At 36.2% G+C, this 16,213-nt stretch overlaps 1 protein-coding gene across 5 annotated transcripts in view; it reads left to right on the top strand.

Moving 5' to 3' along the window:
- Nucleotides 1-2,901: 2,901 nt before the first annotated feature.
- Nucleotides 2,902-16,213, top strand: part of LOC103696973 (5'-3' exoribonuclease 4-like) — a 50,500-nt gene continuing 37,188 nt past the window's right edge. For 3 of the 5 annotated variants that reach the window (XM_088704240.2, XM_039117855.3, XM_039117854.3), the window contains exons 1-4: nucleotides 2,902-3,209; nucleotides 15,647-15,749; nucleotides 15,844-15,920; nucleotides 15,998-16,189. In XM_088704240.2, coding sequence (XP_088560366.2) covers nucleotides 3,003-3,209; nucleotides 15,647-15,749; nucleotides 15,844-15,920; nucleotides 15,998-16,189 — 579 coding nt within the window. In that variant the 5' untranslated portion in view covers nucleotides 2,902-3,002. Of the gene's footprint in view, nucleotides 3,210-15,448; nucleotides 15,550-15,646; nucleotides 15,750-15,843; nucleotides 15,921-15,997; nucleotides 16,190-16,213 lie in introns of those variants that run through there. The other 2 variants (XM_088704242.2, XM_088704241.2) reach the window with 1 other exon arrangement.

The following is a 16,213-nucleotide window of genomic DNA, read 5'->3' as shown; positions in this document are numbered from 1 at the left end:
AGTCCCACATCGGCCAGAGAAAAATTTTTCTTATGTTTAAATAACATCGGGGTCTCTATATTTGCAACTCAAAAAATCAAACGAATATGGTTTATTTTGGAATTCAATCCATCCGCTCTGATACCATTGATGGAATTGATTAACTTAATGAAATATAAATCATACCTTGATTCGCTAAATCCATCTTTAATTGCGCTCTGGGCTTTGAAATGCGTGCGCAGCCTTGATCACCGGTGATCTGAACAAAAGGTTAGCGAGTAATCTTCTGAAGAGAGAATAGCCCTCTCCAGGGACCAAACGCCGTGATTAGTTACACCCGTGAAGAGTCACCCCCCATCAAGGCAACCTTTCACTGCCGTGCAATTACCTTAATGCCCTCCTGATTATCAGGATTTACGAAATTCAAGGGACACTTGTCAAGATGTGGGTTCTAATTAAACGGGATCAGGGTTTAATTAAAACGGGATCCAACATTCTGGAGACGGCTCGAAGGTGTGCCAATATCCTATGCTTGTGCCGGAGTCGACTCGAACTTCCTAGAAGTCGACTCGAACTCTGAAAAATGCTTGAATGGTTTCAACGCTTGTTTCTAAGATCCATGAACCATTTCTAAGTTATCCTTTTGAGGTTGTAGCATCGTTATTCTGAAGATACTTGTTTAAAAACGTTAGTCCAACAAGGAATACACTCATAATGTTTTGGCACATCAAAACCAAGTTAGGAATTGGTCAATTACTCAGCACTCTTTCAAGCCACACAGCGCGAGTCGACTCGAGTCAAGTGCGAGCCGTCTTGTGCTTTATCTGAAGAATGAGAGATGGCTCGCGCTTGACTTGGGTCGACTCGCGCTTTGCGATCGGGATTACTTCTTTCTATCTTTCTGAGAGAGTCGACTCGCGCTTTCTGGAGACGGCTCGAAGGTGTGCCAATATCCTATGTTTGTGCCGGAGTCGACTTAAACTTTCTGGGAGTCAACTCGAACTCTGAAAAATGCTTGAATGGTTTCAACGCTTGTTTCTAAGATCCATGAACCATTTCTAAGTTATCCTTTTGAGGTTGTAGCGTCGTTATCCTGAAGATACTTGTTTAAAAACGTTAGTCCAACAAGGAATACACTCAAAATGTTTTGGCACATCAAAACCAAATTAGGAATTGGTCAATTACTCAGCTGAAATTGCACTACTTTGAAAGTTTGATGACTTGATTGCAATTTGCAACGAATTGAAGTATAGGATAAAAACAAAAACCTCCAAAATGTTTGGAGCTTTTGACATAATTAAGCCAAATAAGTATATTCTCTAAAAATTACTTAATGAGCAATAATGCTTCCATTATGTCTTTTGGGGTATAAAATTTGAAATAGACTATCTTAATTATCTTTATATTATTTTGAAACTTCTGAATTTCACAAGACTGTTGAGGGTATAGGTAAGTTAAGTTAAGATCATATGCTTTATAGTCTAGAATTAGGATTTGATCTAACTTATTTAATTCTTCTATCGGATTATTACATATTCTTAAAGGTTGTCATACATATAAGGAGTTAGATCTGGGATTTTGAAATGTTTGCTACTGAGACTACTTTGATTTGTATAAGATTATATATATCCTCATTAAAATATATGTCCTCCTTTAGCATCCAAGCCTAACATTATTTTCTACTTTGTGTAGATGTTGGACTAAGTATTATCAATTATAAGACTAAAATAAACCCCCATTTGGTATAAAACAACCCTTTTTGAAGTGTTTAGTTTGATCTCTTTTTTGAATATAGCCAAAGAGCATAATTGGTATCTAATGAAATACCTTTTACCCTACTTCTGAACTTGGTGATTGATATGCAAACTTTCTTTATTTGTAATACTAAGGAATGATATTTCCTTGCAGTAATTTCGAGTAAAGGAAGTGCAATAGAACGAATATGTGTTCTATGTTTGCTAAAGTTTGAGAGAAAGGAGGAGATTCTAATTTTAAGAAGCAACACCTCTGATTTTCCTCGCGGCCTTGCATTTTAATTATAGTTTGGACTTCGATATCAATAAGGAAAAAGAATGGGGAATGAATAACAACAGGAAAGAAACAAAGAAAAAGAAGGAATTCCTAGTTATCTAAATTGAAATATAAGAATGCAAATTGAATATCTAAAGATTCTTATGATGTTAAAAATAATTTTAATTCAACTTAGTTATATTCATTGGGTTTGGAAATAGGTTGACCCCACTTATGCCCACTCAAGGTAAACAGTGTACTTAAATCGAATCAAAGTGAGTCCAAAATACATATGCTAGCTTTCTTTTATCATTTTGTACTCCAAAATAAATTACTTCACCATGCAAAATGGAGTGGCTTATTCTACATTAAGTGGAAAAATAGCTGTAGTTATATTTCATGATATATTTATCCTCAAAAAATATTTTCTAGCATTTGTAGGGTTAAAGTGGAATCAGTTGGGTAAAAATATCTTATTCAAAGTCTAATAACCAGTGCAATCATGAATTATAGTTTGCTTTTCTTACATATTATATTGGGTTAATGTTTTATTTGTGCTACCATGATCACCTAGAAGATGGAGCGAAAGTTTGTTTAATTTCAAATTGAAGTAGCTGTATATATTCATGTCCAACGAGCAATATTTTCTTAAACTAAGGATACATATGACTAATCTCTTAGGAAGACTAATCGCTATGTATGCATGCAAATATGGTTAATGCACTAAATAATTGTTTATAGATACATACTAAAGAATTCATCACGTCCATCGTATGTGCAACATACTAGTATAAATTTTTGAAAATATATATTTTTAAAATCAAACCAGCCAGCTGTGCCTTTTATCTGCAGCCAATGGCGGCCGCGCAGGGCTCCACCAGACCGCTGTAAATTCTGGGCCCGTTTTGAAATCGCTCGACTCGTGTTTATTGTTCTTATCATCGTCCGTCCGTCTCTCCTGCCGCGGACCCGAGAGAGAGAGAGAGAGAGAAAGAGAGAGAGAGGGAGGTGCCATGGGAGTCCCGGCCTTCTATAGATGGCTTGCCGATCGATACCCTCTCGCGATCTCGGACGTGATCGAGGAGGAGCCCGCTGAGGTTGAGGGCGCCGTCGTCCTCTCCATCGATCTCACCAAACCTAACCCTAACGGTGTCGAATTCGACAATCTTTACCTCGACATGAACGGCATCATCCATCCCTGCTTCCACCCTGAAGGAAGGGTATGCTTTCGCCGTCGATCGTACTGGTCTCCGTTTATTTTTCCCTCTTTTTATCATTTTGGTGTTCTTTTCATGCTTCCTACGGAGAGAAATAGTATAAATAATCGTTTCTGATAATTGATGCGCAGAACATGGTGTGTATAGGATGTTTCTGTGCTCTTTATGGTTGTTTCTAAGCCTCTGTATCAATTGAATGCATGTTTTATGGATAGTAGCTGGAAAATTATGGCTTTTGGTGTTTCTTAATTTCCACGAATTGTGGATTTTAACTCTACCGGTGCTGAAAAGCAACTGTGATATTTTCACTTGGAAGTTGATTTATAATGTTGTTTCTTTCTGTTAGTTTAGTTAGCATACCAGAGGACTGGAAATGTGATAGACATTAGATGGGAGACCTTTTTCCAATTGATTTTGGTGGAGAATCTTCAATTTATTTATAAATGATCACTTCTTGATTTTCCTGTAAGGGATGGATGATCTGTCAATGCAAGTCTGTTTTATGCAAACTGTCCTCCTTGTTTTCATTCTGCGCAATTCTGTCATCTTTTTTCATCCTTGCTTAATACCATCTATAAAGCACTCTAATCATTAGAATAATCTATTAGGCCTTGAGGTCTCTTCTAGCATATGCTTTTTTAAACTCTTATAGTTTCAAATATTATCTTGAATCCATCCCGTTATTCTTGACTTCCTAGCACTATGTACGGTTAATAGCCAGACTGGTGAAACAGTACTGGCATTGTCCAGGTTTTTCAGTGAAGAAATCTATTACCAAACAACTGCAAAAAAGCACCTGTTTTGTTTTTAATTCAAGCTCTAGTTTTATATTGAGTATCATCTTGTTTGCATTGCCGAAACCTTTTCAGCTAAGTCTTATAGACTGGACAATCAGATGAATTTTAAAAGTTTTTCTTTACTTCACTCTATACTTTGTGGCTTTCACCACATTTCTATGTGATAGGCATAACAAAAATAAATATCATGGGACATCCATAGTACAGCCGACTGTCACTTTGACCTCATTTTCATTTTCATCACTGCCATTATTTGCATACCATTTACTTTGAGTAAATTTTAAGACTTCATTTCATAATTCACATAGGCCTCTTCTCAGATACTTGCCCATTGTTACTTCAATTTTCTCCAGAAAAATTCAGAACTCATATATCTAAGGCTGAAATGGGGCAACATGTGCATTTCATTGGTTTCAACTTGACCAGGCTTTTACGTTCTCCATATAAATCTTTGATATGTACAATGCCTGTGATGTATCATAAATTACTTATTCTATGTATTAGTTTTATCTTATTACCTATTTTATAAAAACCAAGGCCTAACTTATCATGTACCATGCTGATACCAGAAAATCATAAGATATATACATACACACACACACACACACACGTACGTACATACATATATGTATGTGCGTGCGTATATATACACACACACATGGACATATATACATATGTATGTATATATACATATATATATATACACACACACATATATATGTATATTTATGTATCAATATATATTTATATATATGTATATATACGTATATATACATGTATATATAGTTGTATATACTTATTCTTTTCAAAGTATTTTTTTTCATTAATATCTATGTATAGGATCATTGCTTCTATTGATTTGATACGAATACGTTAAACAAAATCTAAAGCACCGAATGATTATATTTTATCTCCTTTCCTTATCCTGGATTTCATTTCTGTTTTTCTTAATTGATTTGATTCAATCCATTGAGTTGCAAGTATACGTATAACGACTCTTATCATTCTATACAAAAAAAATTCAAAACTTTTTTCTTGTTCTATACCGACTGACCCTCTTAGAAAAAAAATAAAAGTAATCAAGTTATTTCATTAGAGTTAGAATGCAAAAAAGAATCATTCCATTTTAGACCGATCTCGGGTACTAAAGAAAGATCACATAGTAGAGTAGTCAGCCTTACTGTCATGGTCACAACATGTTGTTGATATTGATTGAGTTGGAGGGAGTCAGAGACTACCACGAAATTCATCCATAAACTGTCACTTTGGTGACCTTCATCACGATAGTTTCCATTTCGCTGTCATCTCATCTCCAGTGGGGGGCCTGAAGAGTAGAAAGCTTACTTAAATAACGTAAAAATATTATAGTTATATTATACTTTTTTTTTTGTTTGATATGAAGTCATTATTGACAGTCCCAGTCTGAAAGAAAGAATCATTGAAGCTGGATCATAGAAAAGATGAAATATGCATACATGGTTTCTTTTTTTTTTTTTCTAACTTCTCTTTCAACCGCCAAATCTTACTTATGAATTAAGAATTCAGGTCAATTTGGTCTCAATTATTCAAATAAAGCTTGTCTCATGAACAAATAAATGAGTTGTATTATAACTACATTTATAAATATGTGTCTAATATTTGATATTCTTTTTAATTTTTAATTTTAATATTTTTTATTATCTAATATATGTACACAATATAGATATGTTTTTTATTCCAGTTTCTTTTTCCAGTAAGTAATCAATAGCTAAAAAGAAAATAAAAAATATATTAATTTAGTATTACTAATATTAATTTAATAATATGAATATTAAGTAATAATATTAAGATTAAGTATTAATATAATATTAGAAATTAATAATAAGCAATAATATAATAAAGCCTCTTTCTAGAACAACCACTCATGAGCCTTCTAGTGCTAAAAACTAAGGTTGAGGAGCTCCATGCTCAAAAAAGAGTGTAAGACAAGCGGATATACATCACCCTTATTATATTAAGTTATAGGAAGCACTTAATAAAGCAGGCACTCTTTTGTTAGTTATGCATAGCAGAATTAAAGAAAGATCTGTTATCGGCATCAGATTGGAGCCAGAATCTCACTTTTTTTTTGACTGACAACGGTCGAACTATATATGGCACGTACCAAGTCCAGACTGAACTACATCCACCTCTTATCCTCTTGTTGAGACCACTGTGCCTTTTGAACCCATGTACCCACACATACAAACATATATATGTATATACATACGTATACATACATATATGTATATACATACATATACACACATATATGTGTGTATATATGTGTGTATATATATATATGCATATTATATACACACACATATATATACATATATGTGCATATATGTACATGTATGTATGTATATTATGTACACACATATATGTACATATATGTACATGCATGTATGTATCTATAATATATACATATCTATATATATATATATGCATATTATGTACACACATATATGTACATATATGTACATGTATGTATGTATATATAATATATACATATCTATATATACATAGACATACACATATATATGTATATACATACATTTACATATATGTATATATATATGTATGTATATACATAGATCTATGTACGTATATGTATGTACGTATACATATCCATTTATGGGTATGTATATATATCCATATATGGGTGTATATATATACATTCATATACATACACATGGATGTACATATGTGTATGTTTACGTATATATACATATACATAAGTATGTGTGTGTATACGAATGTGTATGTATACATACATATACATATGTATATGTACGTATACATACGCATATTTATATGTATATAAACATATGCATATGTGTTTGTGTTTGTATATGTATATGTATATATGATATATATGCAAGTACATATATATATGTATATGTGTGTATATATGTATATGTATATATATGTTTATATACATATGTACATATATATATTTATGTGTGTGTGTATGTATATATATACGGATATATATATATGTATATGTATACGGATATATATGCATATATATATATATATATATATATATATATGCATATGTCTATATATATGTTCAAGGTTTGTCTATATATGCATGTCTGCAAAAACTACACCTACTGGTATACCTAGTGATACTATTCTACACTGTAACTATACTTCATATGTTTGATCTGTACAAAACAAGCACCTATGCATGATGTGATTAGTATTGGATATTGACTATCCATTACTTCGAGCATTACCTTATGTCTTGAGGTTGTAAAAAGTTTCTTGTCCTAGTCATTTTCTTTGTTAAATTTTCTTTCAGTATTACCTTGAGGATGATAGTGTTATTTCGATGATTAACACAACCATTGAGGGAATATCTAATTAAATACTACAAGTTAACATGATACATCATTACTGAGTTCGTCACTCTCGGTACATTAGAAGAATGAGATCAAGATGTATTTCAATGATTAATAATGAGATAAAATTTGCAATAGAAAAGGGATAGTGAATTCTAAATTCTAATTTGGCAAAGTTTCAAGTGAAACGTACTATTAAGGGGACAATAGTAATTTTCATTGTTAAGAGTATGTAGCACTACCATGGCATACATTCAAAATTGCTTGAAGTATATTTCATTGATTATATGGATGAATCTAACCTTAAGTTGCAGCAAAGTGTGGAATGAGTCGATCCCAAGATTGGTGGAGTCGACCCCGACACATCATGGAACCATCAGGCACACTTCTGCGAAAATGGCACGGATGAACAGTAGTGGAGTCGACCCCAAGCTTGCTTGAGTCGACCCCGTCTTCAAGCCTCAAGAAAACAAGTCTCTGGAATTTACTGAGAGGGCCGACCCCAACCTTCCTTGAGTTGACCCCAGATGGAGTCGACCCCAAGAATGCTTGAGTCGACCCCAATTGAACATGAGTTGACCCCAAGGCTGTGTCGTTCAATACTGTCTCTCTAGAATCCCTGAGAGGGTCGACCTCAATGGAACTTGAGTCGACCCCACTGTACCTTGAGTCGACCCCAAAAAGTGTTGAGTCGACCCCAGTGAAAAACGGCTGAAATGTAAGGTTCTGTGTTTTCTGAGAGGGTCGACCCCAATGAAGCAGGAGTCGACCCCAGTGAAAGTTGGATCGACCCCAGTGAAAGTTGAGTCGACCCCAAGTCTGATGAACAGTGGTTTGAGTCGACCCCAGAAAAGTTTGGATCGACCCCAGCACGGGCAGAAGCATAACGGCTAGTTCTGCAGAAATACTTTTTGTCCTTCCAACAGTAAGTAACGGCTAGTTTTTGAAATCTAACCAATGGGAGGTGTCCAATGGATGAGGAAAACTATTTAAAGTGACACTATTCATCAGAGAAAACATCCTTTTGCAAAATATCAAAGCTTACACAAGAAAGACAAGAGCCCTAATTTTCTTCATCCAAGTGCTTCACTCAAAGAGTCAAAAGAAAGTGGTTGAGCAGATTCTAAGGGACATTAAGAGCTCCATCAACCCTTGAAGAGTGAAACAATCTTGACAAAGAAGAGAGAAGTCTCATCAAGGGATAACTATATTCTAAACTCTTCTTTGTAGCTTATAATTGTTATATTTGCTCATCTAGAAGTTTCAACTTTCTTCTTCTTTTTAATCATCTTGTAAAAGGTTTGTTGGTGAGCCCGTAAAACCAACGGTGTAGGTTTGTTGGTGAACCCGTAAAACCAATTGTGAAGGTTTGTTGGTGAGCCCGTAAAACCAACATAGGTTCTTGGTGATCCCGGAAAACCAAAGTGTAAAGATTTTTGGATTGTGAGCCCGGAAAATAATCCAACTGTAATCCGCGGGATTATAGTGAATTCCCAAGGGGTCGCTTGGGGAGTGGACGTAGGTGCTTAGGAGAGCACCGAACCACTATACTTCTTGTGTGTTTGCATTGTGTATTGTTTTAATTTCACTCACTCATCAATTGACTCAATTAAGATAGTAAAAATTTAGAGAAACCAATTCATCCCCCCTCTTGGCTTGTCACCTTGGGCAACAAGTGGTATCAGAGCAAGGTGGGAAGAAGTATGGACTAGTTATAGTAGATGATTTTTCAATATATAAATGGGTTTCATTTCTTGCACATAAGAATGAAGCATTTTCAGCATTCTTGAAATATTATAAAAATATCATAACTGAAAAGAAGCTTACCTTAATAGCAATTCGAAGTGATCATGGAATTGAATTTGAAGATCAACACTTTGAAGAATTTTGTAATGAAAATGGTATCTCACATCAATTTTCAGCACCTAGAACGCCTCAACAAAATGGGGTTGTTGAAAGGAAAAATAGGACCTTGGCAGAAATGGCACGCACAATGTTGTGCGAGTCAAATCTTCCAAAGTACTTTTGGGTTGAAGCTATAAGTACTGCTTGCCATATTCTAAATCGGATTTTAATACGACCTATAACCAAGAAAACTCCTTATGAACTTTGGAAGAATAAGAAACCAACTGCTAAATATCTTAGAGTATTTGGATGTAGATGTTTTATTTTAAACAATGGCAAGGAGGATCTAAGTAAATTTGATGCCAAGTCAGATGAAGGTATCTTCTTAGGATACTCTACATCTAGCAGGGCATACAGAGTATTCAACAAAAGAACTCTTGTAGTTGAAGAGTCAATTAATATAATTTTTGATGAGTCTGATAGTGAGTCTCCTAGGAGAGAAAATACTCTTGATGATGATGCAGTAATTATTGACTTTGAAAAATTGAATCTCAAGACTTGCCAAAGGAATGGAGGTATGCACATGGACACCCTAAAGACTTAATCATTGGTGATCCATCTCAAGGGGTAAGAACTCGATCCTCTCTTAGAAATTTAAATGACTATCTTGCTTTTGTTTCACAATTAGAACCTAAAACTTATGAAGAAGCTGAAAAAGACATAAATTGGATAAATGCTATGCAAGAAGAATTAAATCAATTCAAAAGAAGTAATGTATGGACATTAACTGAGCGACCAAAGCATAACTCTGTAATTGGAACAAAATGGATCTTTAGAAATAAATTAGATAAAAATGAGGTAGTCATAAGAAATAAAGCTAGACTTGTAGCTAAGGGATACAATCAAGAAGAAGGAATAGATTTTGAGGAAACATTTGCTCCCGTGGCCAGATTAGAAGCTATTAGATTACTTCTAGCTTTTGCACGCTTCATGGATTTCAAATTGTATCAAATGGATGTAAAAAGTGCCTTCTTAAACGGTTTTATAGAAGAAGAAGTATATGTAGAGCAACCTCCTGGTTTTGAGAATCATGAATTGCCAAATCATGTGTTTAGATTACATAAGGCATTATATGGATTGAAACAAGTACCTAGGGCTTGGTATGATCGACTAAGCAAATTTCTACTGAATAATGATTTTAGTAGAGGAAATGTAGATAAAACACTTTTTCTCAAAAGAAAAGACAAAAACCTACTAGTAGTACAAATATACGTAGATGACATAATCTTTGGTGCCACTAATGATAATCTTTGCAAAGAGTTTGCTAAATTAATGCAAGGAGAATTCGAGATGAGTATGATGGGAGAACTAAATTTCTTTCTCGGATTACAAATCAAGCAAACTAAGGAAGGTATCTTTATTCATCAAACTAAATACACAAAGGAAATATTAAAGAAGTTTGGGAATGAAAATCACAAGGGAATAGGCACCCCAATGAATCCCACTAGTAAGCTAGACAAAGATGAAAAAGAGAAAAGTATAGATATAAAGCTTTATAGAGGATTAATTGGATCTTTGCTTTACCTTACTGCTAGTAGGCCAGACATAGTATTTAGTGTGGGAATATGTGCTAGATACCAATCAGATCCTAAGGAGTCACATCTAAGTGCTGTCAAAAGAATCTTTAGATATTTGAGAGTAACCACAAACATAGGTTTATGGTACTCTAGAGACTCCTATCTAGATTTACTTGAATATTCTGATGCAGATTTTGCTGGTTGCCAATTAGATAGGAAGAGCACTAGTGGAACATGTCAATTTTTAGAAAATAACTTAGTATCATGGTTTAGCAAAAAGCAGAATTCGGTAGCATTGTCAATGGCTGAGGCCGAATATATAGCTGCCGGGAGTTGCTGTGCTCAAGTACTATGGCTCAAGCAACAACTAGAGGACCATGGAATTAAACTAGACAACATTTCTATAAAGTGTGATAATACTAGTGCCATTAACCTTACTAAAAATCCGGTTCAGCACTCTAAAGCCAAACACATTGAAATAAGATATCATTTCATTAGAGATCATGTGCAAAATGGGAACATATGGATTGAGCATGTATGTACTGAGAAACAATTAGCTGACATATTCACAAAACCTTTAAGTGAAGATATATTTTGCATGCTTAGAAGGAAATTAGGCATATACGATCCTTTTGATTAAGGAGATATAAAAGGAACAAGTTGTCTCATGATACTCTCCTCCCATTTCGAAAAATCCATGAAACATTAGTCAAACTAGTCATCTATAGATTCCTTACTCATGTATCATTGTCCCATAAAGAATTTGTAAGGATTGGAGGAAAGGAAGAATTTTTAAAAAGAAAGGAAGAGAAAGAAAATTTTCTGAACTGGGGCCAACCCCAGCCAGAATGGGGTCGACCCCACGTTGAGTCGACCCAAGAAAAATCTGGGGTCGACCCAACGGCGGGATCCTGTTTTTAAAGAGGGATCCGTGAGCTATTCTAGGGCACTATTTCATCTTGTCCTCTTCATAAAACCCTACTTCCCACTTTCCAATCTCTTCCAATCATCTCCAAACAGTGCTAGATTGCTTCTCTAAGCCGTTAGATCAAGACCTAAGGAAGGATTTGGTGAAAATGGGACCCAAGCGAGCCGTTGCTAAGAGATCCGGAAGAGTCTCATGCCCAACCATTATAGATAGACATGCTAGAGATTCATCTACAGTTCCCCCACAAGGTGAGACACGTGTTGAGCCTCCTCCACCTCCTTCCCCTTCAGTTCAACTTGCTAAATATGCGGGGAGACCGGTAACCACGGGGAGAAGGATTCACTCCGAATTTTTGGATCAAGAAGGGTTCCGGTTGGGGGATTGGATCCGAAGACAAGGATGGGAGTATCTTTGCTCCCTAGATTTGGTGACCTACCCGGGCTTGGTTCGTGAGTTCTATGCCTTCCTAAAAGTTGGAATGGGAGGGCTTGTGTCTGAGGTCCGAGGTGTACGGATTAGGGTTTCAGAAGAAAGTTTGAGTGAGTTGCTCCATCTTTCCTGCGAAGGTGCAACTCCAGAAAGGTCGGAAAGCAAGTTGAGAGCTCTACAGTTGATCTTTGAGAACGATGATTTTGACTATTCCGAGAATGTGATAGCGAGCTCCCTATCAGCTGAGATGAGGCTGTTGCACAACTTCATAGGTCGGATTTTGTTTCCGAAAAGTGGGAGATTTGATCATATATCTGAGAGAGATTTGGTCATTATGGAGCACGTTATTCAGGACATTCCCTTGAACCTCCCAGCTATGATGATCAGGCAGATGAGAGAGGCTATATGCAAGTCGAGAGTCTCCCTGCCCTATGGTATGATGCTCACCCTGGTCTTCCGACAGCATGACATATCAGTGGAGGAAAAGATCTCCAGGCATCTATTATTTATCAACACTTACACTGCACGGTTCCTAGTTCGCATGGGTTATGAGAAGGTGAACGGGCAGTGGGTGCGTGGAGGAGCAGGGATACATGCACCAGAGGGTGATGCACCAGAGGTTGGAGACCCCATCCCTGAGGCTGAGGTACCTGAGAATCATCCTACGGCACCTTCAGAGGCTGGCCCATCGTCATCCGTACCCACGGGGTGCACAGAGGAGTTTTGGAGTAGGATGACTGAGCTTGTGTCAGCTCAGGTGAGGACTCTCTCTGACGGATTGACGGGCATGATAGACATTATGACTGCTGAGATTAGCGATCTCAGAGAGCAGGTAGGAGCATTACGGAGAGAGAGAGGCTCATGGTCCATCTGTGCCCCGAGCAGCTGAGTCGGAGGTTTCGGCACAGAGTCATCCAGCTCAGCGAGGTCCACGCCAGACTCAATTCCATCAGGCTCGACCTCTTCTCGGAGAAGTACTTTTTGTCCTCCCAACAGTAAGTAACGGCTAGTTTTTGAAATCTAAACAATGAGGGGTGTCCAATGGATGAGGAAAACTATTTAAAGTGATACTATTCATCAGAGAAAACATCCTTTTGCAAAATATCAAAGCTTACACAAGAAAGACAAGAGCTCTAATTTTCTTCATCCAAGTGCTTCACTCAAAGAGTCAAAAGAAAGTGGTTGAGCAGATTCTAAGGAACATTAAGAGCTCCATCAACCCTTGAAGAGTGAAGCAATCTTGACAAAGAAGAGAGAAGTCTCATCAAGCGATAACTATATTTTAAACTCTTCTTTGTAGCTTATAATTGTTATATTTGCTCATTTAGGAGTTTCAACTTTCTTTTTCTTAATCACCTTGTAAAAGGTTTGTTGGTGAGCCCGTAAAACCAACGGTGTAGGTTTGTTGGTGAACCCGTAAAACCAATTGTGAAGGTTTGTTGGTGAGCCCGTAAAACCAACATAGGTTCTTGGTGATCCCGGAAAACCAAAGTGTAAAGGTTTTTGGATTGTGAGCCCGGAAAACAATCCAACTGTAATCCGCGGGATTATAGTGAATTCCCAAGGGGTCGCTTGGGGAGTGGACGTAGGTGCTTAGGAGAGCACTGAACCACTATACTTCTTGTGTGTTTGCATTGTGTATTGTTTTAATTTCATTCACTCATCAATTGACTCAATTAAGATAGTAAAAATTTAGAGAAACCATTTCACCCCCCCCCCCCCTCTTCTGGCTTGTCACCTTGGGCAGCAGTACTTGTATGGGGTCTAGTACTGAGACATATATATCTATATATATATGTATATCTATATATACATCTGTATATGTATATATACATGTATATCTATATATACATATGCATATGTATATATACATGTATATCTATATATACATATGCATATGTATATATACATGTATATATACATATGCATATGTATATATACATGTATATATACATATGCATATGTATATATCCATGTATATATACATATGCATATATGTATACATGTATGTGTATACACACATATGTATATAATATATATATATATATATCTGTATATATACATCTATGTATATATGTACGTATGTAGGTATATACATGTACATACTTATTGTATTGCTTAGTAGACACTTGCATTGAATGATACACAAGATTGTGAAACATATACTTATTCTAGATTATACGCCAGGGTTTGATGGGAAAAGGATGACCACGATACTCCTAGATAAGTCTACTTTTGAAAATTTGTTTATTTACTAAATCAAATTGGACGGTAAAGTTGTTTAGGGTTCACTAGGATGTGGAGGAAGAATATATCATATCCATAACTGTCCAACCCTGTCATAACTATCTAGGGTCGTCCTTACGGATCCTCATGCGCCACACATTCCTATTGAGGGCTACCTCAGTGATGCCCTAGCATTTAAAAGTATCAAAATTAGATCAATTTCACAGTTTTTCACACTTTTTATGTTTGATTGTGAGCCTGACATCAATCTACCACTTTTTTGATCGAGGCTTGGGATGGGCATTGGCAGTATTTTATAGGAAACATATGCCACTAGAAACTAGAGGAATGAAGTTATTCTTCAGGTAATTTTATCGGGAATTCTACTCCAACTTGTTGAAGGGAATGGGAGAGGTCTGGTGACTTTGTTATGATGTGAGATTGGCTGGATAAACTTTTTGCCTTCTGGAAAGGAGATATTTCTTTCTCGTGGTGAAATGAATGAACAGATACTACTGCAGATGCATCTGATCACCGTCTCACTTGAATTTTTTTCTGTTTGCTTTTAGTAAGTGCAGAAATAGGTGAGGTAATCCTGGTTGTGCTAGTGTGACTTTGTTGTGATGTGAGATGGGCTGCATAAACTTTTTGCCCTGCTGGAAAGGTGATATTTCATTCTTGCTGTTACATGAATGAATAGATACCACTGCAGATGAATCTGATTACCGTTTCACAAGAAGTTTTTTCTGTCTGTTTTCAGTAGGCACAGAAATAGGCCAGGTAATCCTGATTGTGGTAGGAGAATTCCATTTTCAATTGCTTTACTTTGAGACTAAATGCAAAGATAAGCTAAAAATCATGAATCAGATTCCTACTTAACCTTTGTGGGAAGTGATTTAGCGAAAACAAATTCTGAAATCACGAACAAAAAAATTTCGTCCACATGAAAGGCATCTGAAATGACCGAGGCTTCTCTTTTTAGTCTATCTTTGACATTCTTTCTTAGAACAATGCTCTGTACATTGTTGATGGGAATCAGAGAATCGCTGATTATACACCGCCCAATCTTCAGTTATAGTTGATGACGTTAACAGCCATTATTTAGAGTATTTGATCCAGTGGACCAGTGGATCAATAAGCTGTCAATAAAGCTAGCATCCTGGAAAACATCTTGTGCGTAAAAGGATCCCTCTACAATTTTGTAAATTGTTTGTAGATTCTTTCAATATATATATTTTTTAAATGCTGAATATAATTCTTTCCTGTGCAGCCTTTGCCTGCCACGTATGATGATGTTTTCAAGTCTATATTTGACTATATTGATCATCTTTTTCGTCTGGTTCGACCTAGAAAGCTGTTGTATATGGCAATAGGTGAGTTTCAGGAAATCTGATGTCCTGTTATTAAACTCAGTTGCCTTGGATGGTAGGACTGCATAATCATGTACAGCTATCATGAATTTTGCAGACGGTGTTGCACCCAGGGCTAAAATGAATCAGCAGCGATCTCGACGTTTTAGAGCTGCAAAAGATGCGGCTGATGCGGTATGGCTACTTTCAATGAAAAACATTGGAGCAGTTGCCTTCAACATATTTAAGCAACAAGCTAATGTGTTTCTCAGGAAGCTGAAGAGGAGAGATTGAGAAAGGAATTTGAGGCTGAAGGAAGAAATTTGACTCACAAGGAGAGACCTGAAACATCTGACTTAAATGTCATAACTCCAGGGACTCAGTTCATGGCGGCACTTTCAGTTGCACTTCAATATTACATACATTTGAGATTGAATCACACTCCTGGATGGCAGTCTATTAAGGTGTTGACCTGAATTCTGTCAAAC

The sequence above is a fragment of the Phoenix dactylifera genome, chromosome 9 (genome assembly GCF_051530095.1).
Source record: "Phoenix dactylifera cultivar Ajwa chromosome 9, Ajwa_hap1_PhDact_Kaust_v1.1, whole genome shotgun sequence".
Taxonomy (NCBI): domain Eukaryota; kingdom Viridiplantae; phylum Streptophyta; class Magnoliopsida; order Arecales; family Arecaceae; genus Phoenix; species Phoenix dactylifera.
The sequence above is the reverse complement of the archived record's forward strand: the minus strand, read 5'-3'. Positions and strand labels throughout refer to the sequence as shown.